This window comes from Auxenochlorella protothecoides (assembly GCF_000733215.1).
Source record: "Auxenochlorella protothecoides strain 0710 unplaced genomic scaffold scaffold3, whole genome shotgun sequence".
NCBI classification, from domain to species: Eukaryota; Viridiplantae; Chlorophyta; class Trebouxiophyceae; order Chlorellales; family Chlorellaceae; genus Auxenochlorella; species Auxenochlorella protothecoides.
In genome coordinates this window covers 61,893-88,551 of record NW_011934358.1, presented here as the reverse complement: position 1 = coordinate 88,551, position 26,659 = coordinate 61,893, and the positions used below count along the sequence as shown (strand labels likewise).

At 66.8% G+C, this 26,659-nt stretch overlaps 10 protein-coding genes across 10 annotated transcripts in view; 6 read left to right on the top strand and 4 right to left on the bottom strand.

Annotated features, from left to right (window-relative positions):
* F751_2753 (Transcription factor TFIIIB component B'') overlaps positions 1-1,375 on the top strand; it is a gene marked incomplete at both ends in the record, with an annotated part of 3,481 nt that extends 2,106 nt beyond the window's left edge. Inside the window, 4 exons of the mRNA XM_011402447.1 lie at positions 64-204; positions 415-597; positions 868-1,032; positions 1,289-1,375. Coding sequence (XP_011400749.1) covers positions 64-204; positions 415-597; positions 868-1,032; positions 1,289-1,375 — 576 coding nt within the window. The remainder of the gene's footprint in view (positions 1-63; positions 205-414; positions 598-867; positions 1,033-1,288) is intronic.
* A 176-nt stretch (positions 1,376-1,551) lies between these two features.
* On the bottom strand, positions 1,552-8,282 carry F751_2752 (Type I inositol 1,4,5-trisphosphate 5-phosphatase 12; the record flags this gene model as incomplete). Its single annotated transcript, XM_011402446.1, has 16 exons — positions 1,552-1,854; positions 2,029-2,328; positions 2,414-2,611; positions 2,841-3,073; positions 3,213-3,489; positions 3,737-3,943; positions 4,022-4,130; positions 4,386-4,535; positions 4,893-5,022; positions 5,219-5,686; positions 5,842-6,042; positions 6,222-6,545; positions 6,899-7,463; positions 7,739-7,840; positions 7,955-8,021; positions 8,200-8,282. The coding sequence occupies 16 exons, from the start codon at positions 8,280-8,282 to the stop codon at positions 1,552-1,554; spliced, it is 3,717 nt and encodes a 1,238-aa protein (XP_011400748.1).
* A 765-nt stretch (positions 8,283-9,047) lies between these two features.
* F751_2751 (putative nucleoredoxin 1) lies at positions 9,048-10,075 on the top strand (the record flags this gene model as incomplete). Its single annotated transcript, XM_011402445.1, has 4 exons — positions 9,048-9,169; positions 9,331-9,451; positions 9,578-9,804; positions 9,967-10,075. The coding sequence occupies 4 exons, from the start codon at positions 9,048-9,050 to the stop codon at positions 10,073-10,075; spliced, it is 579 nt and encodes a 192-aa protein (XP_011400747.1).
* A 456-nt stretch (positions 10,076-10,531) lies between these two features.
* F751_2750 (DNA-directed RNA polymerases I, II, and III subunit RPABC4) lies at positions 10,532-10,708 on the bottom strand (the record flags this gene model as incomplete). Its single annotated transcript, XM_011402444.1, has 1 exon — positions 10,532-10,708. A coding segment is annotated over one exon (177 nt), but the record flags the coding sequence as incomplete, so codon positions are not given.
* Positions 10,709-11,709: 1,001 nt separating this feature from the next.
* Positions 11,710-13,229, top strand: F751_2749 (UDP-galactose translocator; the record flags this gene model as incomplete). The annotated part of the gene is made up of 4 exons (XM_011402443.1): positions 11,710-12,003; positions 12,219-12,437; positions 12,565-12,825; positions 13,035-13,229. 4 exons carry the CDS (start codon positions 11,710-11,712, stop codon positions 13,227-13,229), a joined length of 969 nt encoding a protein of 322 aa, XP_011400745.1.
* A 397-nt stretch (positions 13,230-13,626) lies between these two features.
* Positions 13,627-17,165, bottom strand: F751_2748 (Tryptophan-tRNA ligase; the record flags this gene model as incomplete). Its single annotated transcript, XM_011402442.1, has 11 exons — positions 13,627-13,716; positions 13,909-14,079; positions 14,207-14,404; positions 14,554-14,739; positions 14,949-15,060; positions 15,165-15,366; positions 15,534-15,631; positions 15,782-15,821; positions 16,289-16,394; positions 16,496-16,833; positions 16,970-17,165. The coding sequence occupies 11 exons, from the start codon at positions 17,163-17,165 to the stop codon at positions 13,627-13,629; spliced, it is 1,737 nt and encodes a 578-aa protein (XP_011400744.1).
* Positions 17,166-17,479: 314 nt separating this feature from the next.
* On the top strand, positions 17,480-18,288 carry F751_2747 (HVA22-like protein k; the record flags this gene model as incomplete). Its single annotated transcript, XM_011402441.1, has 4 exons — positions 17,480-17,568; positions 17,644-17,814; positions 17,918-17,981; positions 18,091-18,288. 4 exons carry the CDS (start codon positions 17,480-17,482, stop codon positions 18,286-18,288), a joined length of 522 nt encoding a protein of 173 aa, XP_011400743.1.
* Positions 18,289-18,548: 260 nt separating this feature from the next.
* On the top strand, positions 18,549-20,730 carry F751_2746 (Tetratricopeptide repeat protein 37; the record flags this gene model as incomplete). The annotated part of the gene is made up of 4 exons (XM_011402440.1): positions 18,549-18,673; positions 18,768-18,936; positions 19,267-19,949; positions 20,028-20,730. The coding sequence occupies 4 exons, from the start codon at positions 18,549-18,551 to the stop codon at positions 20,728-20,730; spliced, it is 1,680 nt and encodes a 559-aa protein (XP_011400742.1).
* Positions 20,731-20,752: 22 nt separating this feature from the next.
* F751_2744 (Tetratricopeptide repeat protein 37) lies at positions 20,753-26,516 on the top strand (the record flags this gene model as incomplete). The annotated part of the gene is made up of 9 exons (XM_011402438.1): positions 20,753-21,373; positions 21,517-21,675; positions 21,920-22,070; positions 22,414-22,527; positions 22,713-23,069; positions 23,269-23,831; positions 24,019-24,595; positions 24,787-25,583; positions 25,698-26,516. 9 exons carry the CDS (start codon positions 20,753-20,755, stop codon positions 26,514-26,516), a joined length of 4,158 nt encoding a protein of 1,385 aa, XP_011400740.1.
* On the bottom strand, positions 26,102-26,275 carry F751_2745 (hypothetical protein; the record flags this gene model as incomplete). Its single annotated transcript, XM_011402439.1, has 1 exon — positions 26,102-26,275. The coding sequence occupies one exon, from the start codon at positions 26,273-26,275 to the stop codon at positions 26,102-26,104; it is 174 nt and encodes a 57-aa protein (XP_011400741.1).
* Positions 26,517-26,659: the final 143 nt, after the last annotated feature.

Here is a 26,659-nt window from a genome sequence, read left to right as displayed (position 1 = left end):
AGCTCCGGCGCCCCGGGTTTGACGACCCCAGCCGGCAGCGACCAGGCACTCCAGTCGCCACAGATAGCGGCCGCGACGCCCGTGGCAGGCAGCCCAGACCCCTCGCCCGCGCATCTGGCGCTGGCGCTGCGCAGCCACGTGCAGGCCCTGGCGGGGGAGGAGCTGACGGCGGAGAAGGCGCGCACCATGTCCCTGCGGGCGGTGGTGGCCTGGGGCAATGTGCGCGACCGGCGGCGCGCCGCGGAGGAGCGCGCGCGCGCGGCCGCCGAGGCCGCGCGCGCGGCGCCGACGGGGCCGGCACCCGACGCGCTGGGGCCCAGCCTCCCAGGCGCAGGGCGTCGGGGGCCGGCGGCCCCGGACCCCGGCGCGGAGGGGCCCGAGGGCGGCGCCGGTCCGCGCTCCCTGGTGCCGCAGGTGGCGGTGGGCGCCGACGGCCGCATCGTCATCGCCGAGGCCAGCCTGACGGTGCAGGCGCAGGAGCGGGTGGAGAACCGGCGGGTGGTCACCGACGAGCACTTCCGCCTCAACTCCTACACCTACGCCAACCGCCTGCACAACGAGCGCTGGGGGGCTGAGGACACCGAGCTCTTCTACAAGGTGGGAGCCTCGGGGCAGGGAAGGGGCGGGAGGACTGCCCTGGGGCCTGGGATGCCGGGGGGGCCCCAGGGGAATCGTGGAACTCAACCAGCGTAGCCCCGGTGCATGCGCGCCGGTGCGCAGACCCTCAGGCGGCTGGAGTGGGTGTGGGAAGTCCGGCCACCCGCTGATGCGATTTGTGCGCATGGCCTGGTCCTTGCCGTTCCCCCTGTCTCCCAGTGCTACGCCGCACCGCAGCCCCACCTCCCCCTCCTCCCGCACGCCGCGCAGGCACTCAGCCAGTTTGGGACGGACTTCACGCTGATCAGCCACCTGTTCCCCGGCCGGCAACGGCCCCACCTGAAGAACAAGTTCAAACGGGAGTCCAAGGTGAACCCGCGGCGTGTGGATGCGGCACTGAAGGCCAGCGCAAGCGCGACCGCCACCAGCTACCAGGTGTGTCGAGGGTGGGGTCCGGTGTGGGTGAGGGGGTTGCATGAGGAGGAAAGGGAGCTGGGTGGCATGTTGTTGCATTGCAAAAGGACTGCGAAAGGACTGCAGGGTCTAGGAGGTGGCGGCTCGTTCACATCTCCCAGTGCGGATCCCTTCCCAGGACATGATCTCCATGCTGAAGGCCAGCGGGATGACCGTTCGGAGCACGGAGGGGGAGGAGGAGGGGGAGGCAGACAGGCTCCCGGCGGACCTCTCGCAGCCGCTCAGCTCCCCGGAGCAGGCGGCACTCAGCCCTGGGGAGCAGCATACGAGCATCCTAGAACCTGTCGATCCCCAGAAGGCCTGACGCTCGGCACGATTCTTTCCCACAGGCCTTTCATATGGATCAGCCTTGCGCCTCTCACCACCAGCCTGCTTCGCCTTTTCAAAGCGCATGGGTGTTTGTGAACGGATTTTCACCCTTGGATCACTGAAGTCTGAAGGAGTATGGGAGAGCAAAAGTGGTGGATATATCTGTCATAATCAGTAGAGGGGTGGCGCCACCGAGACTTCCAGAGGGAGGGTCAGGAGTTGGGACGCGTGCTGTCCAGGCTGGCTTCCAAGGTCGCCCTCCTCCGACACGACGACCGTCAGCCGTGCGACAAGGTCTCTGTTCTTGTGCAGAGCCCCGCTCCCGGGGTCAAACTCCAAATGCAGCTGCAGCGTGGCGTCGGGTGGCAGGGCTCCCCCCAGCGGGAAGACCCGGAGCCCCTCCTCAAGAGACCTTGGGGGGACGACCACGCTGAATCGGAGCGTGCGCCCCAGGCTGTTCTGCAGCTGACAGGACTGCGCGGGGTATGGTGTTCGGGGGTGTTGTAGGGGGTTGGGTCCAGAGGACTGCCGCTGCTATGCCAGGCCCCACATCCCCCCTTTCAATAGCCGCCAAGAGAATTGCAAGGGGTGCGAGCCCGTCCTGCAATCAGCGCATGGTCCCGCTTGGCGCCATTCCTAGGCTCCCACCTTGCCCACGCTGCCCCTCAGCTGCAGTCGGTCCGGGGTCAACTTCACGGCGTCTTCATCGTCCAGCGGCACCCGCCCCGCCATCTCCTCCTCTGCCAGGCCGTCCAGGATCTGGTTGCGCCTCGCACGCCGCGCCTCCCAGTCGTTCACCGACAGGTCTATGCCCAGCAGGGCATACACAGGCTTGTGGTCGGACTCGGCGACGTCGGCCCAGCAGCCATACTCGTGGCAGGTCATCAGCACAACGTCTGGGCCTGCCGTGGCCCGATCAGCCCAGGCGTCTCGCTCGTCGGGCAAGGGCTGCAAGGGGAGGGGAGTAAGGGGGGCTGGAGAAGCGCTTGGACCTGAAAAAGAGAACCCCACCCCTCTCCAAGTAGCCCCGCACCTCTGGGGAGGGAAAGGCGGGGCAGCCGCGGAAAAAGATGCGGTCGCACCAGGCCGGGACCCTGCGCTTCTCCGACGAGTCGTAGGCAAAGGGGTTGGCCGAGGCCTTGTCGAACTTGTAAGTGGGGCGGAAGGTGATGGGCCCCTCCCGCATGCCACGGAAGGTCTGCCCCGCCGCCATCTCCCGCCGGCACTGGTCCTGGGGTGGCAAGGCAGGAAGAGGGAGGGGATGAAGAGAAAGAGGGGAGGAAGGGCGCGCTCGGCATGCCTGCCATCAACACATGCCCGCACTCCTCTGCTGCTGAAGTCTCTACTTGCTCCTGCGCTGTGATGCTCCTGAAAGGACCTGGGCTTTAATCCTCAGTTCCCACCATCCCAAATAGTAGTTAACTAACCCCCACTCGTCCCCCCTTTCCTCCCCGCCTCACCAGGGGCAGCAGGCTGGCACAGTCGTTGCGCACGGCCCTGTCCCGGATGTCCTCGTAGGGGCCGTCGATGCGGTAGTTGAAGTCCCCCGCCCAGATCAGGGCCTCCGCCTTCTGAACAGCGTCGCCCTGCACCAAGGGGTCCTGCGCCGCAGCGGCCTCGGCCAGGTTCGCCGCACTGGCACCGGGCCCCAGCGTGGTGAGCTGGGGGCCCGACGTCCCCGCCTCCGCTTCATCTGGGCCGTGGAAGGTGAGAGGGGAGGCTGTGAGTGAGCGCTGAGAGGCCGGGGAGGGGGTCGTAGAAGGGACAGACGACAGTGCCTGCGTCAGTCTTCATGCTGCGGATTCGGCGCCCGACCGGATCGCCCGGCTCACCCCCATCGCCCAGGCCGGCGCCCCCTGGCGCCGCCAGCGCCTCGTCCACGTCCTCGTCGGCCAGCCAGGCGCGGCGCGTGAAGGTCAGCGCCTTCACGATGGCCTGGTAGTTGGCGTTGCGCGCCTCCACCGCGCCCTGGTGGGCGGCGAAGTGGGAGCACAGCAGCGCGACCTTGTGGCGGAAGAGCGAGAACTCCACCGCCACGGCGCCCTTGTTCCCGCCCACCCCCAGCACGCCGCAGGCGACCGAGGCGGTGGCCACCTCCCCCAGCCACTCCTGCGCAGGCGTGTGTGTGTGGAGGGGGGTGTCGATGGTGGTGGATCGGTATGATGGTGGCCCAGGGAGAGCCCGTTGGCATGCGCAGGCGCAGCATCGGTATCCGTGGCCTGCACCCTCAAGCTCATTCCTCCTGGCCCGATATCTTCTAGGCCGCCCACCTCCTCACCAGGGATGCCTCCACAAAATACAGCCCTCCCACCCTCCTCCTTCCCAACTCCCTCCATTCCACCCACCAAACAATCACCTTGAGGTCGTGGCGGGCGTAGGCCAGGACGAGCATGCCGGAGAGCTGGCGTAGGCCGACCAACTGCCAGGCTGCTTCCCCGCCCAGCGCGCGCAGCACGGCGCCGCTCCAGAACTTGGCGTTGGTGTTGCCCCGCTCCTGCATGCGGTAGGAGATGGCGTCCTTGGCCGCCGCCAGCGCCACGCTGGAGCTCCCCATCTCAATCTCCTGCAGGGCCACAGCCACCAAGGCCGGGCCCTCCCCGCCGCCCGCCAGCGTCGCCGCGCGGCGCAGGTGGCGGAACACCTGCGACGAGTCCGGGTCGGGCTTGCACTCGTTCACGTTCCAGGTGAGGGCCAGGGCACGCAGGCTGCGCCGGCTGAAGGTTGTGGCGGCCACCTCCCTCCACAGCCGTCTATTGGAGGAGAGTTTTTTTGGGGGGGGCCGGGGGCGATGAGGGATGTAGAGCACACCTCAGCGGACTCAGGCAAGGTGGGCGAGGTGGACACCGACATGCCCTTGGCTTCCGCCTGCCTGCCTCCAGATGTGCACACATTTGGGCAGCATGCAGGCCCTTGCATGGACCAAGACATAGTTCCCATGGTAAAACACAAAACATATGCACGCTGACCCCTCCCACAAAGCATTCCCTCCCCCCCAAAAAACTCACTGTGCAGAGGGGACAGCGGCGCTGTGCAAGCTGGCCTGCGCCGCCGGCCAGGCGACGATTTCCCCCGAGGCGGCGAGGGAGTAGATGCGGCCCGGGCCGGCGGCCAGCGCCATCACGGCGGCGCGGTGCGCCCTCCAGCCGCGCAGCGGCCTGCCGTCGTCCGCACACAGCAGGCACAGCGCGCCGGCCAGCGTGCCGACCCAGACCCCGGCGCCGGCGCAGGCCAGGGCCTGCACGCCGCCGCCCGCCCCCGGCGCGGCGCTGGAGTCCACGCTCCACTCGCGCCGCCCCGCCGCGCTGTACCGCTCCACCGTGCCGTGCTTGAAGGCCAGCAGCAGGCCGCCCAGCGGAGACGCCGCCAGCCCCGCCACCACGCCCAGGCGAAGGTCCCCGGCGGCGGCCGCGGCGGCCGAGGTCGAGCCGTCGCCGTCGTCGAAGGAGAGCGCGCGGCGGCGCAGGGCGCCCTCCGCGCCCCCGGACACCAGGTCGTCGGCCTGGGTGGGCGACATCAGCCCCGCCTCCACGCCCGGGAAGGCGGCGGGGACGCCGCCGCCCTCCTCGCCCGCGTCGGCCCTGGGGTCGCGCAGGTTCTTGGCCACCTTCTTGCCCAGCTTGCCCAGCATGCGCACGGCCTTGCCTGCGCGAGTGGGATGATGAGAGGGAGGGGTGGATGTGGCGTCCGAGGGGAGGTGCAGCCGTCCTGCCACCCGGGCCGGGCCCGGGGTGGCCGGCGGCGGTCGTCAGCCCCTCTGCCCTCGCACACATCCCTGCGTGTGCTTGATCACATGCATGGCACCCGACTCCTGGTAGTGAGCCGCCTCCCCGGTTGGCACCTGCGCCCTGCACGACCCGGGAGCCGCCCATGTGCACGCGCTCCACGAACTCGGCCACGCCGCGGTCGGAGAGCGCGGCCCAGTTCTCCTGGTCGGCGACCAGGCGCGGGTGGAAGTCGCGGGGGAGCAGGGCCAGGGGCCGCCCGGTGGGGCCCAGCGCCAGGCCGCGGGCCGAGGGGATGCGCTGCTTGGAGTCGGCGTCGGCATCCAGGCCGGTGTAGGAGGGCGCCGAGGAAAGGCCCCAGGCCTCCTCCCCCTCCACGGCCTCCCTGCCACCCGCGGCGGCGGCGGCGCCGCCGCGCACGAGCACGCCCAGGAAGGCACCGCAGGCTGCGTCCCAGAGGAGGATGGTGGAGCGGGAGGCCGACCACACGGTCGAGCCGTCGGCCGCGGCCGCCAGGAAGCGGACCGGGCCGCCGTGCGGTTTGTCATCGCGGCCGCGCCGCACCTCACGCGTGGTCAGAGGGCCTGAGAAGGAGGGGATTGAGAGGGAAAGGGGGCTCAAGCATGGGAGCGGGCGCACTGATACACATGATGCACGGTGTCGGATGGTGCCCTCGGCGGCGTCGGGGATCAGCCTCTTCCTACAGCCTCGAGTGCCAGGTAGATCCCAGACCGCTCACCAGCAGGGAAGTGGCCCTGCGGGGCTGGTGGGGCCCGGGGCCAGATGCGAATGTGGCCGCGGGAGGACCCCGTCCAGAGGTGGCCGCTGGAGGGGCTGACGCAGAGGGCGGTGATGTGCCCCAGACGGTGCGCCTGCCACTGCCAGCCCACCTCGGAGGAAGACAGGGGCTGGCCGGGGCTGGCGCGGGACAGGTCGTAGCCTGGCAGTGTGGGTGAGGGGGTGAGTCATGTGCCTGGGCGCCACAGGACATCCAGGACCTTGCGCTCACGGACACCACGTCTGTACCAGGGGGCAGGGACTTTTCCCGGGCATGCTCTCCCCCGCGACTTTGCACCAGCTATGCAAACCCATGCTCCCCCCCCTCCTCGAAACACTCACCGGTGACCCAGCCATCGCGGTCGCCGGTCCAGACGACGGTCGCGGCGTGGTCGACGAAGAGCGCGGTGACGGCCTTCTTCCGCGGCGGGCCAAAGGTGTGGGAGGGCGCCGCGTCCGCGTCCTCCCGAGCCGGGGCGACCATGCGGTCCCGGGCAGTACACCCATACTGCTGCAGGCCCCCCTCCAATGAGGGTCCGGCCAGCAGGCCGCCGCTCCAGCCCAGCGCGCCCAGCATGCAGAGGTGGGCGCCGTGTTTCGGGTCCAGGGGCGGGAGGCGCAGCTCCACGCCCAGCGGCACCTCCTTGCCGGAGGCGACGCCGGCGGCTGTGAGGGATCAGGGATGGTAGGTGTTGGGTGACTCCGAGAGGTTGCGCGGCTTCTGGGGCCAAGGAAGCGGCCTTTGAGGGGTGTTCCGGTAGGGCAGATGGTGTGAGAATAGAAAAGCCATTGCAGCTGGTGTCGTGGCGTCGGCTCTGGCCAACTGCTACATGTTGTGTGTTGCTCCTCGACATCCTCGGGCCCCTCCCAGATTCCATGGCACCAGAGAGAACCCTCTGCTCGCGCTGACCGCGTTCTCACACCACCCCCTCCCTCCGACGCAAGCATACCTGGCGTGGATGACGGCGGAGGGGTGGCGGTCCTTTCCTGCGCTCCACAGGGGGCTGGCGAAGAGGCACCTCGGGAGGCAGGTCTCTGGGAGGTGACGCCGGCCCCGCTTCCTTCGGCCGCCGGCACCTCTGCCCTGGCAGCGAGGGCAGCGAGGCCGAACACGTCCTCGTCAGCCCACGGCGAGGACTGGCTCGTCTGGATGGCGGGGTGAGAGCTGGCGTAGCTGGGATGGTCCTGGGAAAAGGGGGCCGCCGGGTCAGCCCCTGGCGGGGCCGGGCTCGCCGGGAAGCTGGCCTCCTGGAAGACGGAGGCCGCAAAGGGGTTGCCACTCGCTGTCACTGAGGGGACTGCAGCGCCTGGCGCTGGCGCCGGCACCCCGCGCTGCGCCCCCGCCCGCTGCTGCCCGGGCGCCGCCCCTGACGCTCCCGTAAGGTGCAGCAGCGCCAGGTCTTCGCAGGGTGGCTCGGGTGCCCGTGACTTGAGCACCGCACCGGCAGGCAGGCGGCCTGCAGGGGTTTCGACCCGAGCCGCGGGCCCAAACACGGGGGCGGGCAAGGGGCCGCCATGCTCTGTCAGCCAGGTGGCAGGGCTGAGCGCCACGTCGGCGTTCTTGCTCGTGAAGGGGTGCTCGCTCTGAAAATTGTGGTAGTTGCGACTGGGGTGGGTGAGTGGGGGGCCAACAAGTACAGGCCCAGGAGCGAGGCATGGACCAAAGTGCCCTCTCCTCAGTGCCAGTCTGCATTGACTTCATGTTGCGTCTGCCACCAGGCCAGTCGCTTGGGGCCCTTGCAGGAGTCGCCCAGGTTTGAAGCCTGTCTCATTCTCTCAGCACATCCCCATCGCGCTGATCTCCAGCGATTCCCACACACACAAACACAGACCGTCCTGCCACGCATGCCATGACACACCTGTGCCAGAGCAATCAGGCGGAGCATGAGCCTGAATCGGTGCTCCGTCAGGCCCTTGCCCTCCCGAGCCACCACCTCCGGGCTCTTCACAAGGCGCCAGATCTGCAGGAAGGTCAAGGACTGATGAGGGAGGACTGCGTCCAATATCAGGGTTGGCACCCAGTCCCCTCACGAACTGCAAGCAGGCACCCTCGTGCTATGACATGTCTGGCCCACCTTGCTCAGGTCAGCAGATGACAAGCCAGAGCGCAGGAAGAAGGCTCGAGCCTCGTGATCGGCCACCCTGGAACACCGTGAGAGGAGGCCAAGCGGCTAAGACGACGCACACACCTGGTGGCCACACAGATTGGTTTGTACTGCATTTGCTCCATGCTGTGGGCTTGGATTCAATCCATGCATGGCCTTGCCCCTGTGAATGCTTCCTCACAGCACAGACATTGCCACATCTCTCACTCCCCCACCTGCCGTCGCTGTCGGAGTCGGCATCCCTGAACCACTGGGTCACGGTGGAGTCCTCCACACCATCCACCGGGGGCTGAGGCATCTGAAGGGACGCCGAGCGCATCATCTGGCTGGAAACCCGCGAGGGCCCCCCTGAAAACTCCCGCATGGGTCCACTGCGGCGAGAGCCAAACTCCGGGGGCAGCAGGTCCTGCAGCGGAGTGCACTTGGCTGATTTCATTCCAGAGGAGCTCAAGGGGCATGCATGCCCGAGGTGTGGATGGTATGAGCGTGGAGAGGAGGGATGCCCACCCGGTCCACCTGAACCTGCCTTGAAGCTCATACTGTGGACCGAGTGACCCTGTCGATCACAGGCCACAGCCTCCGTATCTCTTCAGTATGGCATTCTGAGCCTCCAAATACGCTGTCCCAAGAGCTGTTGGTCGTGATGAGCCCCTAATCAGCGCTTGCAGCACGCTGGCGAGGCTCGTAGCTCGGGGCAGCCAGTCTCGCAACCACCGACAGACTTCTCGGGACTGACACGGAATGGAATGCAGCCGATGTGGGTCTGGGTGAGGGTGAAATGGAAGCCTTTCGTCTCATCGAGCTGTCGAGATCGCTTTGGACGGATATACCTCCTGACAGGGATCCAGTCGTGGCCCCGTTTTCGGTCGCGCGCCTGTAACGAGACTTGTCACACGTTCACAGCCAAGCCTGGAATTTTCCAAGGAGCTTTGACTCAATGCAAAGTATCTGTATAATTCTGTATTTACTCATCTGCACATTTGGAGTGAGCTTTAAAGACTCACTCCAACGGGCCTTCCCATCCTTCTTGGGCACCAGGCCAAGTCGCGTTACCGGGACCGGCATGGATATCCTGGAATCCGTGGGGCCCCAGCTGCTTGTACACGATGGGCAGAACATCGTGAAGCGATCCCCTGGGTTCTATCTCAAGGGGAAGACCGTGGCCTTTTACTTTAGCGCACACTGGTGCGTGTCTTGGGATGGGGGAGTTGCTTGCCCGCGGAGCATGCCAGCCTCAGACGGGCCTTCATCGTCCTTGAAGCGTGAGTCGCGTCCACGGCCAGACCGAGCAAGCGCTGCTCTCGGATCCTCCTCGTGCACAGAGTCCAGGGCTCTCCCCTTCGCAGGTGCCCACCCTGCCGGCAGTTCACTCCACAGCTAGCGGCAGTGTACCGGCAACTCAAGGCTCGTGGCGTCGCCTTTGAGATAGTGTTTGTCTCCTCTGACAGATCGCCGTCGGACCAGGAGGTGAGTAGTGGGGGACTGGGCATCTGCTGCAGCATGGCTCAGGGGCCCCACTGACCTTGGCATGCTGGGGTGGGTGCGAGATTCAGCAGCTGATCCGTACCCACCCACAAATCGCCCCTGGCACAGTCATACTTCCGGAGCATGCCCTGGACCGCCATGCTCTACGAGGCCGCGAGGGGGGACCTCGGCCGGGCGCTGGCGCAGCGATTCTCGCTGGCGGGCATCCCTCGCCTCGTGGTCGTGGGTCCAGACGGGGCGATCGTGTCGGGGGACGCACGCGCCGCGGTCGCCGCGGACCCCACGGGCGTCAACTTCCCCTGGGCTGGACCTGCGAGCGCTGTAGCCACGGGCGGGTGAGGCCCGGGAGCATGGGTGGGTTGCTATGCGGTGGGGACTGGTTCCTGGCACCCGGCCGAATGGGTCCCCCAGGAGGCGCCGCCCTGCAGCCCTTCTCGAAGGCCTGGAGGCCAGAGGCTCTCCCTTTCCCACCTTTCCATGCCCTCAAACCCATGCAGGTGGGCATCAAACCCTGTTGCTCTCATGCTCCTCTTCCTCGTGGCCTGGCTCGTGTCCAACTGGATGACAAAGGGGCACCCTGCACCCATGCAGCATGTCCCAGACTGACGCTTCCTCACACAGGAAGGCTAGTCTTACAGGGAGGGCACAGAGGCAGCTTGGCTTGATAGCTCGAGGGTTGTTGAATTGCGTCATACAGGGAAGTCAGGGCTGGTATTTGTCAGGGGTCTGGGTCAATGAGATGCATTGTAGCAAAATGCCCTGTGGCAAGGGCAGATACGAGGCAAGGAGCTAGTGTAGCAGCTCTGCTCCTGTAGCTTAGCAGGCAGTCATCTGCAGTGGAATGGATGAAGATGGGAAGTACACCATCAGCCAACGCGATTCCAGCCTGATCATTGCTCAAAACAGCAACATTGCAAGCAGAAGTGTGGCCGTCAGATTAGCATGACCGGTTTTCATCGTTGCACGGAAAACGTGCAGTCAGCAGACCGTTGTGAGAAGTTAATAGGTAATCATCACCGCCACAGTGATTTCAGGAAGCCTTCTGCACACAACACGGACGCACCGAGCTTCGTACTGGACGACACGCTTTGTCCGCTTCTTGTACAGAATCCGGTACCCGCACTCACGACACCGAATGACATCCACTGCTCTGATGGTGTTTTCTGCCCCGCAGTCGCCGCAAATGTACACCACGGCCACTGGAGCCGGCGTTTCAAAGGCGCCACCGGGGGCCTGCATGTTGCGCGGCCCTCCTCAGAGCAACAGTGGGAAATTGTAACCAGGATGTTGACTGACGATTAGGATATGGAACGTTGGGGATTGAGCCGAAATTGAGCTCCACGCCACTCATCACTCCCCACCGTGCGGCGTTCAGTACCTCACGGGTGGAAGTACCAAGTCGCGGGCTGGTGCTCTTCGAATTCTCGGATGGCAGAAGGTCAATACATCATGGGAGGACATTCGGTCACCTGTCGTGCCCAGTATACAATGAGAGACTCCATCTCTGCAGCACTGCCGACGCCAGCGAGCAGGGACCTTGATGTTCATAGTCTGAAGGCAGGATTGCTCCATGCCTTGCCAAAATTCGGGCTGGGAACAGGTCAACCCCTGCTGGTTGTGAATGCCACTACTGGACTGCTGAGCCTCTGCTTTGTCAGTGGAGGTGCATAACACTCACTTCTTGGGCTGGTGATGGTCCTCGAACACTACACATTGGGAGTAGATGCAGGGGTTACTCTTTGCCAAAAACTGCGCGATCCATTCTTCGGAACTTACAATCGAGGTGGTAGAATGTCTCAGAAGATGCCACTGAGGGCAAGCTTCCGGCTGAGTGATCAGATTGCATCTCGCTTTTCACAATGTAGACCTGAGTGCATCCTGCTAGCCTTCTACCGCGCGCTGGTGCACGTTCCCCGGGGTTCAATTGAAGGATTTCATGTTCATGCACATTGTGACCTAATACCACCTTCAGCCTAGTACCACCCCTTCCTGCACGCTACGCCCAATTCTATACCTTTCTTCTTTTTGAGTACAGAAATCAGCTCAAATCATTGCTGGACCTGTTGACGCAGCTGACCCCTAAGCCGGGCCGGGCACTGCCCTGGACATAGTGCATTGATCGACCATCCTCACAATCCGAGCGTCTTCGGCACCTCGTAGTTCACTGTGTGATCTGGAATTGGATCTGTGCGCAGCTGTTGGATTCGCCGACACCGAGGCGCCGCAGCCCGTCCCAAGGGATGGCACCTCCGGGGGGCTATGCCGCGGGCACGCTGACCATGGCCGCGCTGCTGACGGCCCTCACCTCGTCTCAGGGCCTGCTGACCACCGCCAGTAAAACTGGCGGGTCCTACGCCTACAACTTCGCCACAGTGCCATTCCTGGCCGAGGCCCTGAAACTAGGCATCAGCTACAACCTCCTGCGGCGCCAGCGCAAGGAGGACCCCAAGGCCGCCCAGTGCACCACCAACCCGCGCACCGTCGCCCTGTTCCTGGTGCCCTCCATCATCTACATGCTGCACAACAACGTGCAGGTCTGTGATCTGTGTTTGGGAGAATGTTGGTCCGTTCATGCTCTCCACGTCGCTGGTTGGCTGCTTGCAGCCCAAGGGTGTACAGGCTGGAACCATCGAGGTCCTGGCAGAGCAGGCTCGTGCTTGTAATGAAACTGAAGACTCTAGTGCATGTACAGACATCCCCACCCAGCACGTGCAGCCTGACAGCCCCCGCCCTCCCCCACACAACACAGTTCTACCTGCTGCGGTATGTGGACCCAGCCACCTACCAGATCCTGGGCAACCTGAAGATCGTCACCACGGGCATCCTCTTCCGCATCTGCCTGCGGCGCCAACTCAGCCTGCTGCAGTGGATCGCGCTCTGCCTGCTGGCCATCGGGGCCACCACCAGCCAGATCAACACGGACTGCAGCCAGGGCAGCACCAAGTCCCTCATGTCGGCGCCCCTCGCGGTGGGTTGTCGATCTTTTCCACAAGGATCAAGGGTCGGGAAGGGGATAGTGGGTTGAAGGGGTTGATAGCATGAGGAATTGCTGTCAAGAGTCTGCAGCCCTTCCCTCCCCACCCCTCCCGCCCCAGGGCTATGCCTTTGGCGCGCTGAGCGCCACGCTCTCCGCCGTGGCGGCCGTGTACACGGAGTGGGTGATGAAGCACAACAGCGACAGCCTGTACTGGCAGAACATGCAGCTCTACGGCTTTGGCGTGGTGTTCAACGGCCTGGCTCTGGTGCTCGGCAGCGGCGGCTCGGGCTCGGGCGGGGCCGCCCTCGCCGACCTCCTGCACGGCTACACCCCCGTCACCTGGCTGGTGGTTGCCAACCTGGCCTTCAGCGGCCTCCTTGTTTCCTGGGTCATGAAGTTTGCAGGCAAGGGAAATGGGATGCAGGGGAGGGGGAAGGGCATAGGGCTTGTATGCTCTCGCTTGGAATGCAGAGTCCCGGCTTTGCTACCACGCTGTGTCCTGTTACAACCCTGGCCCCTCCCTCGTGGGGCACAGAAACTCACACCCTCCACCCCTTCCCCCCTTGCCTCCCAGACTCCATCGTCAAGGTGTATGCCACCTCCCTGGCCATGCTGCTCACCACCGGCGTGTCCATCGCCTTCTTCGGCCTGGACCCCAGCCTGCAGCTGGGGCTGGGCCTGGCGGTGGCCTGCGTCTCCGTCGTCCTCTACTACGTCAGCCCGGAGAAGCTGGCGCTGCCGCCGGGCGGGAGCGTCGCCAGCAGGGCGCTGCTGCCCAAGTGAGCGACGCCCGCCGCACCGTCATGTTGTCAAGAACCCTGGCGCGGCGCCGCGCTTCGCTCGCGCGGGTGATGCACGACCCTGCCTGCAGCCTGGCATCAGGCATGCCGTGTCGCACCCTCCCTTGCTCTTCTTCCCCCATTTACCCTGTGGCTGAAGATCAGGTGGGAGCCTGATCTCCGATACCCCTGAACCCCCTCTCTTCGTATCCCAATCCTGAATCTGCTTGCTCTCCTTCCCGTCACCGGACCGCTCATGTACAGCAGCGACTCCAGGGAGGTCAAGGGCGACGCCATGCCGGGCGTGCTGTGGGGAGTGGGTTGTGAGCCACAGACTGTGCACCACGGGCTGTCGATTGCATTCGACCCTTGCACGGTGACGCCACGCCGTCTCAGCGCCGTCATCGGCTCTTGTGCGGCAGCATGAAGCCCATGGCCTTTTTCACATCGTCTAGTGTTTGATGTGCCACGGCGCCCGCCGCCTCGGCTCCCTGGGTGTGGAAGGATGGTGGCAGTGCGGCTGGGGCAATTGTGCTTTGGAGGAACCCATGTGTGGGAATGGGTGAGCGCAGGCCATGCACAGCACAGCATGTCCCGTGGCAGGGGGCAGGCGGGTCACTACCAATCACATCAGGCACAGGAGGACCAAACATCTGCGCTGGCCGACCTTGCGGGCTGCATACCCCTTTCCCCCGCGCGCTTGCCTTCTCCAGGATGTCGTCCAGAGTCTGCGGGTCGGCCATGATGTCGGCGTAGCGCTGCTGGATGGGGGCCAAGTGCTCCACCAGCGCCTCTGCCAGCAGCGGCTTGAACGTGCCCCAGCGCATGGCCGCCACCTCCTCCGCCACCTCCTCCTGACGGTTGACGCGGAGCGAGGGGTGCAGAGAATGCATCGAGCATCGCACACTGTCCATCGTAGTACGCAGATGTCCGTACGCTAGCCGCTCCATGATTCCCAAACAAATACCCCTCCAGCCCCACCTGGGGCCGCCCGGTGATGGTCTGGTAGATGGTGAGCAGGTTGGCGGCCTCTGGCCGGTCCGGGTCGCCCCAGCGTAGCCCATCCTGGGCGTCGGTCTTGGCGCGCTGGACCTTTTTCCGGATCAGGTCTGGCGGGTCCAGGAGGTTGATGCGGCTGGCGTCCGACTCCGCGGACTTGGACATCTTCACCGTCCCGTCCTGGGGAGGGGAGGCGGGGCGGAGGAGGGGCGGTGGAGCGGGCACTGGACAGGCTCCTTCCCTGTGCCCAGACTCTGGCGAGGGGGTGATTGCACATGGCTCATGCCTGCCAAGCAACTCCTGCAAGGTGCTACGGGTCCTTGGCTCACCAGGAGGGACATGCAGCGGCCGCCACGGTCCACAATGCCTGCCTCGGGCACCCTGAAGAGGCGCGAGCCGCGCAGGCCCAGCTTCTTGCCCCGTTTTCCTCCGTACAGGCTGTTCATGCGCTCCGCCAGGTCCCGTGTCAGCTCCAGGTGCTGCCTCTGGTCCTCTCCCACGGGCACCAGGTCCGGCTGTGCGGTTGCGGGCAGGGGTGAGGGAACTCATGGCACAGCTGGGTCCAGGGCAGAGCGGGTACATGGCAGCAGCTGCTGTATTGCTGCCATGGCTTGTGGAGGGCCTGGGAAGCACAGCGGAGCAGGTGACTGTTTTCCATCCTTACCCTTGATACCTCCCAAGCACGCATGCCCATGCCCTCCCGCACAGGCACCCACGGCCCCACCTGGTAGAGCAGGATGTCTGCGGCCATGAGGACGGGGTAGGTCAGGAGGCCCGTGCCCACCTCCTCCCCCGTCTTTTTGGACTTTTCCTTGAACTGGATCATCTTCCGGAGCCTGGACAAAGAGGGGAGGGAGGGAGTGAGAGGGCGAGAGGGAGTCTGCGCCCATCTACGCTTCAGTCTCGGTCCCTCCGCCCCGCGCAACCGCCCACCGCTCACCAGCCCAGCGGCGTGGCGCAGCTCAGCAGCCAGGTCAGCTCCGCGTGCGCGGAGACGTGGGACTGCACAAAAACCGTACTGACGGCGGGGTCGATGCCGGCCGCCAGATACATGGCGGCCACGGATCGCGTGGAGGCCTGGAGGGCCGCGGGGTCGTGCGGCAGGGTCACGGCGTGAAGGTCCACCACGCAGAAGAAGGCGTCTGGGAAGAGAGGGGTGGGGGGAGGGAGATGGACTTAGTCATGAACAGGCATGCTTCAGGGTGAGGTGCAGGGCATAGAGACACATCCCAGTAGGGAAGGGAAGAATCGTGCGTTAGAACGGACCCGACAGTCAGATCAACACAGCCCTCCCCTCACAAGCTCGCACCATACTCATGCTGCAGGGCGGTCCAGCCGCGAATGGCGCCCAGGTAGTTACCCAGGTGGAGCGTGCCGGTAGGCTGCACGCCAGACAGGATGCGGGGTCTGCCAGGAGAACATTTGGACTGGGGAAGCTGGTGGGCAACACGGCTTTGCAATGCAATGAACCAGAGACAGATGGGAGGTATTCACTGAATCATGTTTTGAGCAAATCACAACGATGTTGGCACTGTCTCGGCGTCAAACTCCGCCCACCTGGGCTTGGTCTCCGTGCTGCTGGGCTTGGCGGTGCCGGCTGCGCTTGAAGCCTGGGGCCTGAGCCCGGCATGCAGGGCTCGCTCGCCATGGTGCCTCCGGGAGTACCGGCTAGCCTGGGCGCCGCACCGGGTGCCGCTTGCCAGGCGATGAAACCATGCCCCACAAGAGCTCATGAGACGCCCAGGTGGTTTCCTGTATGATAGGAGCGATGGGCCCAATGGCTGATGCCTGGTTGTCGCGGCAAGCTCGTACGGGCTGGCGATGGTGACCCGACACAATGTGCTCCTCGCGCACCTCGGCTCTGCGATTTATCATATATACATTTGGCACATCTACAATCTTGTCCCCTTTGTTATGCGGGCCATCGAGCCGACGATTGTTTTGTCGCGTTCGTAATGGATGAGGTTTGGGAGAGGGCGCGAGCAGATCACTCCGCCAACATCCATCTCGGTTAGTACACACAGTGTCAAGTACCCGAGCATCAAGAGGCCACCAGTGTCGGACCTTGGAAGAAGGCGGTCAATTTTCTCATGCCCACGTCCTCGATGTCCCCCACAGCTGCTGCTCTGGCAGGTTTGGGCTTGGCCGAGGCGTCCACTGCCTCGCATGCCTGGGAGTGAGGGGTCGGTCCATGTGAGCCCAGACTGGGTGGAGATTAGAGACTCCTACCCCTTCCAGTTTCTGTCCTGGCATCCACCGCAATGAACACACCTCTCTAAACTGTGGATCCTGCTGCAAGACCTCGGCCAGCCCCATGTCGATCAGGCGCCGGTCCTTCAGGGCCAGGGCCAGGACATCCCCAAACCTGAAGTTCTTTCGCTTGTCGCCGGCAGCCCTGGCCAGCGCCCCGGCGGCCAGCAGGCCTAGGAACGCCTCGGTGGCAGCGCCTACCGCACGCAGACCCTCTGCGCTCACTCGCGACACGTCGCTGTCCATGGTCATGATCTTCTTCACCAGGGAGGTGGGGAGGGAGGCAGGGGCGGTGCTGGGGGAGGGATCGCTGGACTCGGGGTCACCCGCGCCCTGAGGGTCCTCGCTCGCCGCAAGCTCTGTGGCGGGAAAGGTGTTGGCAGCTGTTCGTGAAAGGGTCGAGCACAGCCATGCCCTTGCTGGCGATATAACAATGACCGTGGAGTCTTGTCAACGTTACACAATGCGGCCTTGCCAGGACATTCCCACCCTCACCCGCTGCCTTTGCTGCAGCTTGGTCCTTGAAGACCTGTTTCTCCTCCTCGCTGAGAGCTTGCCATCGCTCGCCTATCGCCTTGCCCAGGATCGCCACCGAGATTTTGCCAGCGGGCTGTCTGGCCTGCAGCTCCTCCTGGACATCGGCCCTCACGGCGTCGGCAAAGAGGAAGTAGGCCGTGGGTCCCCGAACCATGCCGCGAACACGTCACAGTCGGTGAGGGTGAGATATTAGTTTCGGGCGAGAGGCTGAATAGCTGTCGATGTGCGCATGTGTCGTGCTTCGTTATCCCGACGGACCCCCTCTGCTGTATGCCCATTTGAAGACCGGCGTGCTGCGGGCATGCGGTGCCGTATGCCGAGATCACTTCCAGCAAGGGCACGAGACCGGGATGGGACCTTGCGGATATCAACAGAACAAGGCATCCGATCTGGTCACGTTTCCGTATAGGGTGGCTGTCTAGTGCTTGGCGAGAGAGGCCTGCAGAAAAGGGATAATCCGGCGAAGCTATGAGTGCGCTCTTCTCCGGGGTGGCAACGGAGTTGGGCTTACAGGTCATCCTGAAGCCCTACGACAATGCCATAGGAAGAGGTTTCTGGTGAGTCCCAATGGTCCACCATCCCTGTGTCATCTGATGCCCTTTACTTACGCCCGACTCTCGTTACCTCCCCAGTTTGCTGGCAGGTTTGGCCTACCCCACCTTCGCCTCCCTGCGAGCCTTGGATGGGGCAGCAGACCAGCGCTCCTCTCAGAATGCCTCGGAAGTCAGGAAATGGCTGCGGTATTGGTCTGTTCACGGCACCCTCACCGCAGCAGAGCTGCTCCTCAACAAATCAGTCACCTGGTAGGAGGGAGGATGAGGGGGTGCAGTGCAGGTTATTTGAGTGCACAGATCCCAAGGGTATGGTCCCGTGACTGACCTCTTCGACCCTGCACCCATCTGGCAGGGTGCCCTACTACCATGTCATAAAGTTTGCCTTCCTGCTGTGGCTTCAGCTCCCACGTTTTGAGGTAGGGCAGGGTTCGGGTGTGGGTACCCCTGGCGGCAATGCCCTGGCATCGAGTCACAGCTACCCATAGTAGATGTTCTAAACTCACTCACAGCCCCCAAAATCTGCAGGGTGCGGCGCGATTGTCCAGGGATGTTCTGGATCCTGCTGCAAAGCAGGCAGCTCCGCTGGTGGACCTGGGCCTCGCCAACCTAGCGCTGCTATTCAGCAACCCAGTGCTGGCTGGCGCAGAAGCGAGGCTCCAGAGCTTGGCGGCCCAGTTCCCTGTCCTCGAGTGGTTCATGCGAAGGCCAAGTGGCCGCTTTTAGACTGTTCCATGTGTCAATCTGTACCATACCCCTCAAATGGGCCACCCTGTACATCGCCATGTATGCCGCGGGTATGCTGCGGTGAAGGTGACCCGCGAGGAAAACCTAATCACGAGATATCTCGCCCAAGATTCGCGTGCCCGCTTGTTTTCGACACATTACCAGACGATACTCGCGCATCTCACTTTCAATACTTGCTGGTTCAGCGATGCCCTCCCAAACTTCCGTGGAGACGTGATCCGCTCGCCAGTCCCCCCAATATGGCGGGCGAACCTGCTGGCCTTGAGGGAGCCAGGACTGCACTTTCCAACAAAGAGTACAAGGATGCCCTTGTGCTCGTGAAGGAGGTCCTGAGGAAGGACCCCGGATCCTACGAGGCGCTCTTGTGAGTCTGAGGCCCCGTGGGACTTGGCATCTGTCCCCGGGCCTGCATCGGGGCCACATCCCTCAACCCCTCCCCGCCCCCACGAATTGTTCAGGCTGGCGAGCGAGATCGCCAGCGCGGCGGGCGAGACCGAGCAGACTCACAAGGCTCTCGAGCGGGCCGTGGAGACCTCACCGTCGCGCCCAGAGGCATGGAAGGCCCTCGCCAGCCTTGCCAAGGCCAGTCACGACACCGATGCCATCATCCGCACCAACTCCAAGCTTGTGCGTGTTGTGATCATGCTGTGGGGTATGAGGGAGTGGCTGAGTAGGGGGTTCCGAGGCGCCCTCCAGGCATGTTTTGGTCTTGGATATCCCTCAGCCCTTGAACGTCAAAAGATCTGGCATGCTGGTGCATGCACATTTTGTAATCTCCGTGTATGTCTTATAATGGCATGTGCCGGCCCAATTTTGCAGTCTAGGGTGCATCCTCTACCCAGTTTGTGACTCCTCCTTTGATGCCAGTGGCCTCTGGGCCGCTGTGCCATCGTCAACCCATGCGCGCCGTCCAGTCCCAGCTCATGCCCTCACCCCACCCCTGCCCCCATTCTCCAGCTCGAGCTGCTGCCCGAGGACGAGGCGGGGCAGCGCTTCGACTGCCATGCCGCGCTGGCGGCGGCCTTCACCGCCCGCTCCGAGTTCTGCGCGGCCGCCAAGCACGTGGGCCGCCAGCTGGACCTGGGCGACCTGTACCCGGAGGAGCGCCTGGACCTGCAGTGCGCGCGTGCCGATCTGGAGCTGCGCGCGCGCGAGGCGGCGGTGGCCACGGCGGTAGACCTGCGCCTGCGCGCCGCGCTGGAGGAGAGCGCCGCGCAGTGCGGCGACGCCATGGCCGCGCCGGCGCCCTCCCCCGAAGCCCTGCGCCGCGACGTGCTGGTGGAGCTGGCGGCGGTGGACGCCGGACAGGGCGAGCCCGGCGACGAGTCCACGCCGCTGCTGCGCGCGCTGCGCGCCATCTGCGCCGAGGCGCCGCTGGCGCTGCGCTACACGCGCTACTTCGACGAGCTGCTGCGCCGATCGCTGCTGCGCATCTTCACCGCGCCGGTGCGGAGCGCGGAGCGCCAGGCCGCGCGCCGCGCCGCGCTGCGCGAGTGCTGGGAGCTGACCTGCCCGGCGGGCGCGGGGGGCTGCTCCGCGCTGCCCTACGAGTCTGCCATCTGGCTGCTGGAGGAGGAGGAGGAGATGAAGGGCGGCGGCGCGCCCCCTGGCCACGCCACGGTGGGCGCGGCGGTGGGCATGTCGCAGCCCGCCGCCGCGCCGGCGCTGGGCGCCAACCCCGGCCCCGCCGCGCCGCTGGGCCATGCACACGCGACCAGCGCCGCGGTGGTGACCGCGCTGGAGAACTTTGCGCGGCGCTTCATGCACCGCTTCCCCGACAACCCCAATGCGCGCGCGTGCCTGGCGCTGATGCTGCGCCGCCGCTCCGTGGGCGACGGCAGCCTGGCGGTGCCGCAGGCCACGCGCCGCGACCTGGAGCGGCTGCTCGCCGACGCCCTGCGCGACCCGGCGCGCCTGACCTGCGCCACGGCCTGGAAGGCGCTGGCCGAGCTGCAGTACGAGAACCGTGGGTACGAGGCCGCGGCCGACACCGCGCTGCGCGGCTTGCACTGGCTCCAGGCGCGGCGCGAGGCGGGGCACGAGGCGCTGACGCAGGTGGCGCTGGCCCTGCGCCTGGCCATGGCCAAGTCGCTGCGCCGCCTGGGGCGCCTGGACGAGGCGGAGCGCCACTTCTCGGTGCTGGCGGGGTGGGTGACCGAGGGCGAGACCGCCTTTGCGGAGATGAGCGGCGCCACGCCGGTCAGCATCCACCAGCAGGCGCTGCGCGGGATGGCGCTGGTCGCGCTGGCGCGCGGCGACGAGCACGCCGCGAAGGCCCAGTACGAGCGCATCCTGGGCAAGGCGGCCATGGGCCGGGGGCCGGGCGAGCACTGGGCCCACGCCGACTACGGCTGGCTGTTGTACAAGGACGGCGACCTGCAGGTGGAGGGGGGGGGGGATTGGTTCTCTCTTCAAGTTTGATGCTTGGTCGGCACGGCACGCCATGAGGACAGGCCACGTGAACCCCGCACGAGCGAGGTCACCGTACGAAGTTATTACGCGCCGCTCCGTGGGCGACGGCAGCCTGGCGGTGCCGCAGGCCACGCGCCGCGACCTGGAGCGGCTGCTCGCCGACGCCCTGCGCGACCCGGCGCGCCTGACCTGCGCCACGGCCTGGAAGGCGCTGGCCGAGCTGCAGTACGAGAACCGTGGGTACGAGGCCGCGGCCGACACCGCGCTGCGCGGCTTGCACTGGCTCCAGGCGCGGCGCGAGGCGGGGCACGAGGCGCTGACGCAGGTGGCGCTGGCCCTGCGCCTGGCCATGGCCAAGTCGCTGCGCCGCCTGGGGCGCCTGGACGAGGCGGAGCGCCACTTCTCGGTGCTGGCGGGGTGGGTGACCGAGGGCGAGACCGCCTTTGCGGAGATGAGCGGCGCCACGCCGGTCAGCATCCACCAGCAGGCGCTGCGCGGGATGGCGCTGGTCGCGCTGGCGCGCGGCGACGAGCACGCCGCGAAGGCCCAGTACGAGCGCATCCTGGGCAAGGCGGCCATGGGCCGGGGGCCGGGCGAGCACTGGGCCCACGCCGACTACGGCTGGCTGTTGTACAAGGACGGCGACCTGCAGGTGAGGGGGGGGGGGATTGGTTCTCTCTTCAAGTTTGATGCTTGGTCGGGCACGGCACGCATGAGGACAGGCCACGTGAACCCCGCACGAGCGAGGACACCGACACCCTCCCGCCGTGCTTTCGTCCCCCCACCCGATGCCAGGGCGCGCGCCAGCACCTGGAGGACGCGGTGCGCGTGGCGCTGGGCCCCGAGTCCTACGTCACCGACAGCCAGCTGGGCGAGCACTACCAGCGGCTGGGAGAGGTGTACTGGGCCATGCGGGGGCGGTACCGCCGGGAGAAGCAGTTTGCCTACCACCAGGTGCGGGCGGGGGGGGAGGATACGAGGAGGCCCTGCCTCGTACGAGATGGTGCCGGCCTTTCATCGAAGGCCGTCTGGTCAGGAGGGGGCGGCGCGGAGGTGCTCGGCAGGGCGGGGTTGAGCAGCCTTGCCCGCTCGAGCATGCACCTGATGTGCCATGTCACCCTTGTGCTCCTGACACCAGACCTCACATGCCTTCCCGACCCCCTTCGCTTCCGAACCCCCCCCCCCCTCCCCACTGTAGTTCCTGGAGGCGGCCAAGGCGGAGGGTCACTCGCAGGCCCCCGCGCTGGCAGGGCTGGGCCGCTACTTCCTGGAGGTAGAGCACTCGCCGGAGCAGGCGTCGCGCTGCTTCAAGCGCGCGCTGGCCCTGGACCCCACCCTGGAGTTACCAGGTGGCGCGGTGGTGGAGGAGTGAAGCAGTTGCTCGCGCCCAGGCGACGACGACCCGGAATGATGTGCCGCCCCACCCCCGCCCCCTCCGCGACTCGCGCGTCGGCGGTCCAGCACGCGTTTTGCACGCACCTCCCCCCCCGCCGACCCTCGGCCATACACCCCACGCTTGCCCTGCTTGTCCAGCCTACCCTCCCCTTCCTTGGAACGCGTTGCCGCCGAAATTTTCACGGGGTCCCTGGGTCATTGCCCGAGGGGCCCCATCCTGTAACCCCCCCCGCCAGTACGGCCTCGTGGGGCGTGGCGTGGACTGACCGCCCGCCCCCATCCGCCCATGCCCCGCAGGGGAGGGCTTGTGCCGGGTGCTTCGGGGGGAGGGCAGGCGCGAGACCGTACGCACGCTGTGCGCTGGGATAGCCCAGCGTGCGCCCAGCGCCACGTGGGCCCACAGGAAGCTCGGTGAGGGGACGGTAATGGAACGGTGGTGCTCTTTCGGGGCTGCTTGGAGCCGAAGACAAGAAGGCAGTGGTGGACTGGCCGGGCCGGGGTGGCTGCGGCGCTGCACGGAGGAGAGCCTGGCTGCCGCGTGGGATCAAGGCGTGCGCTGCATGCCCGACGGCCCGCATCCTATGCCATCTTCCCAGGTGCCCTGGACGTCGAGAGCGGCGCCTTTGACGCGGCGGTGCCGCACCTGCAGGCCGCCATTCGGGGCGACCCACGCAACGCGGCGGCCTGGGAGGCCCTGGGCGCCGCCTACGAGGGCCAGGGCAGGCCCAGCGCCGCGCGGCGGGCCTTCGACCGCGCGCTGGGGATCGACCCGGGCAGGGTCCCGGCGCTGACGCGCGCCGCCGGGCTGGCGGCGGCGCTGGGCGACCTGGCTGCCGGGCTGGCGCAGTACCGCGCGGCCATGGGCCTGGCGCCGCAGTACCCGCCGGCCCTGCTGGGCCTGGGCCGGGCCCTGCTCGCGGCGGCCGGCCAGTCCCTGGGCGATGCCCTGCCGGGTGCGTGGCGGTGGCAGGGGGGCTGAGGCCCCAGGTCGGGGACTTGGCCGAGGGAAGGGAGGAGGAGGGCTCGCGATCGTGTGGATGCGTGGGGTGGGTGGAGCTCTGCGCTGGGGGAGGAGCAACAATCTTGGAACCCCTTCACGAGTCCACCACACTCGACACTGGAGTGCGCGCCGAACCCTCCCCCCGCGTGCAGGGCGTGTGGCGGCCGAGCTGGCGGAGGCCGCCGACCTGGCGCGGCGCTGCGTGGACGCCAGGCCCGGCCTGAGAGCCGGGTGGAAGCTGCTGGGCGACGCGCTGCTGGCGCTGGGGCGCGTGGCGGCCGGCGAGCCTGGCGCGGACGCTGCGGGTGGCGGTGCGGCGCTCCCCGAAGCGGTCCGCCTCGCCGTGGAGGCCGCGCCCGAGGCGCTGCGCCCCGCCTTCCGGGGTCGATCGAGCGCGCTGCGCGCGCTGGGTGGTGCGCGGCGGGCCTACGCTGAGCTCGTGAGACTGGAAGGCGCGCAGGTTCCACCGGACCCTGGGGAGGCCGAGTCGGAGTCCGCTCGGCCTCCGCCGTCGACGGACGTGGCGACCGCGACCCTGGCAGAGGCGCTGGCCGTGGAGGAGCTGGCGCGGGCAGTGGCGCCCGGGGACGCGGTGGCGCTGCGCTCCCACGCCTCCTCGCTCCTCCAGGAGGCACGGGAGCAAGTGCGCGGGGCCCTGGCCCTGAGCCCGGCCTGCTCCCGGCTCTGGGCCCTGTGTGCAGCCACCTGCCGCGAGGTGCGGGCAGGGCCCCATTCGCTGGGATCACATGTGGGTTGCTGTGACTCTACCAGTGGGCTTCGTGTCTACGGCCAACGGCATCATGCTGGCGTCATGGTGCATGCTCTGGTGAGCCGGTGGAGGGGCACAGAACCCGCCCGCCTAATCCTCCCCACCCCTCCCTCCCTGCTCACCCTTGCACCAGGACACTGAGAAGGCAGAGTATGCCCTGGCGCGCTCGCTCCAGCTGGACCCCAGGAATGCACCGGCCTGGACGCAGCTGGCGAGGCTGTACGTGGGGGCGGGCCGGCCGGGCGCGGCCGACGCCTGCCTGCAGGCGGCACGCACGCACGCCGCCGCTTCCCCGGGCGTCTGGGAGGCGATGGGCGACGCGGAGGGGTGGCCGGCCGCCGCGCTGGGCCTGCTGGAGCACGCCGTCGGCCTGGGGGCGGGGGCGACGCACCAGCTGCGCTTTGCCGCGCTTTCCTTGGGCGCGCCGGCCGGGCCCGACGCCTCGCGGGCGTACCTGGCCGCGCTCAAGGCCTCGCGCCTGCTGCCGCTGGACCCCGCTGCGCACGCTGCGCTTGGCATGGCCCTGCAGCGTCGCGGCGACGCGGCTGGAGCCGCAGAGGCGTATGGGACTGCCGCCCAGCTGGCGCGTCGCAGGGGGGATCTCGACCTGGAGGCGGCTGTGTTGGTGCGCCGGGCGGCGGCGCTGGTGGAAGCGGGGGACGGCTCGACCGCGCTGCGCATTTTCGCCGAGCTCGACACGGCAGGCAGGGGTGAGGTGGGGCGTTGGATGGGCGGGGCGGGGCGCGTGCTTTGAATGGTGGGTCTTAAGGATCGATATGAAGCAGCGGATGGAGCTTGTCGCCAAAAAGTGTGTCAGAAACCTATGCGCCTCGTGGCTGCTGCAGCTGTCCGCAGACTCACCTTCATTTCAACAGAAACACACGCTGAATAACCTCCGCAGGTGGCGACCTGGCCCTTCCAAGCGTACAGCGAACGCTGGCCCGTGCCCATGAGCAGTCGGGCGACCTGGACACGGCGCACGCCGCGCTTTCCTCTGCGCTTGAGGGGGCGCGCAGCGGAGGAGAGGCCTTTGGCGTGCTGGAGGACCTCGTGTCGCTGGCGTGGTTGGCAGGGCTGTCCCCCAGCGGTCGGCTGGAAGGGGTCCTGCTGCCGCGAGCGCAGGTCGGACCCTGGCCGGTGGGGGAGGGTGAAGTCCGTGCGCTGCGCCTGCGTGCCGCCGAACTGGAGGCGCGGGCGGGCGATGTCGAGGCGGTGCGGGGCGTGGCGCACCGCCTCGGGCCCCTGGACGCCGAGGCCGCGGCGCACCTCTGCCTCCTGCAGGCTGCGGCGACGCAGACTGCTGGTTCTGGGCTCCCAGCGGCGCCAGATGATCTCGCCGCCACCCTCAGCGCTGCGGCAAGGCGTTGCGCCGCAGCACTCCACCTCTGCCCCCGCTCCGCCCCGGCCCAGGTGGCGCTGGCGGCAACCAGCCTGCGCGCCGACCCGGCCAGGGCGCGCGCCGCGCTGGGCATGCTGTGCGCCGTGCTGGACGCCGGCGCGACCCCGATCCGGCTGCGCCACCCTGCGCTCGAGGCCGCAACGTCGGCGCTGCTGGCGCTGCCCCCGGGCTCCAGCCGGCGTGCGGCGAGGGAGCACCTGGCGCGGCTGGCGCGGGCGGTGCATGCGGCGCCCGACGCCGCGCCGCTCTGGGTGGCTGGTGCTGCCGTCGCCGCGCATGCTGCTGCGGGGCAAGAAGACGTGACTGGCGCCCAGGCTGGATGGCGGAGGGCGGCGGCCTGGGCGGGCGCGGCGCGGGGCGTCAGCGAGCGCCAGCCAGCGCTCCCGCTACGCTTCGCGGCCCTGGCCTGCCAGGCCGAGGCGCTGGCTGCCCTGGGCCGCGCCGACGCCGCCCTGCTGTCTGGAAGGGAGGCCGTGCGCGTGGCGGCGGGGAGTGTACATGCTGGCGACGCGCTGTGCGTTCTCGGCCGCGTGCTGTGGGCAGGTGGCCGCGCCGACCAGGCGGCGGCGGCTTTCATGAGAGCACAGGCGCCGGGCAATCCCATTTCCGCTGCCGCCGCCGGCCTGCACCTGGCCGCGCTTTCTCCTCTCCACCCCGACGGCGACCGTCCCGGCGCAGAGGCCCTCCTACGAGACACCCTGAAGCAAAGCGACTCAGCTATACTTCGTCTGACCCTGGCCGGCCTGCTGCGGGACCAGGGCCGAAATGACGAGGCGCTGGAGATCGCCGCTGAGATGACGGCCTGCTCCGCTGGCCGTCACGACCGTACGAGCGTGACCCACGCCGCTCGCCTGCTGGAGGGCAGCGTGCACCTCGCGAGCGCGCTGCAGGCGGGCGTGGAGCCGGTGGCGCGCAGGGCCGCGGCTGGCGCGGCGCTGGGCGCGCTGCAGCGCAGAATGGCCATCAGCCCTACTGCGCTGCAGCTCGCCATCGGCACAGCAGCAGAGAGCTGCCTGGGCCAGAAGAAGTCGGGCGCGCGTGCGGCGGAGGGTGCCTCAAAGGCGCAGAGGACGGCCGTGTTGGAGTCTGGTCAGCCTCTCTCCACCGACCTCCTCCTCTTCCTGAGCAGGGCCCTGCGCCGGCCAAGCCTCTGCGCCCGAGCGGTGCATGCCCGGCCCTGGGAGGGTCAGGCCTGGGCTGCTCTCACCCCAAATGTCATCCCTGCTGCCTGATTGCTGGTCGTGTGTTTACCGTTGCAAACAGGTCTTCGTTATCATGAAGGGCAAGGAGCAGAGCATGGTTGAGGATGGGATGATTCAAGCAGGGCTCCAGATTCCCCCTTGTCAATCCAGCACTCCTGTCAGCAGCTCTCGGG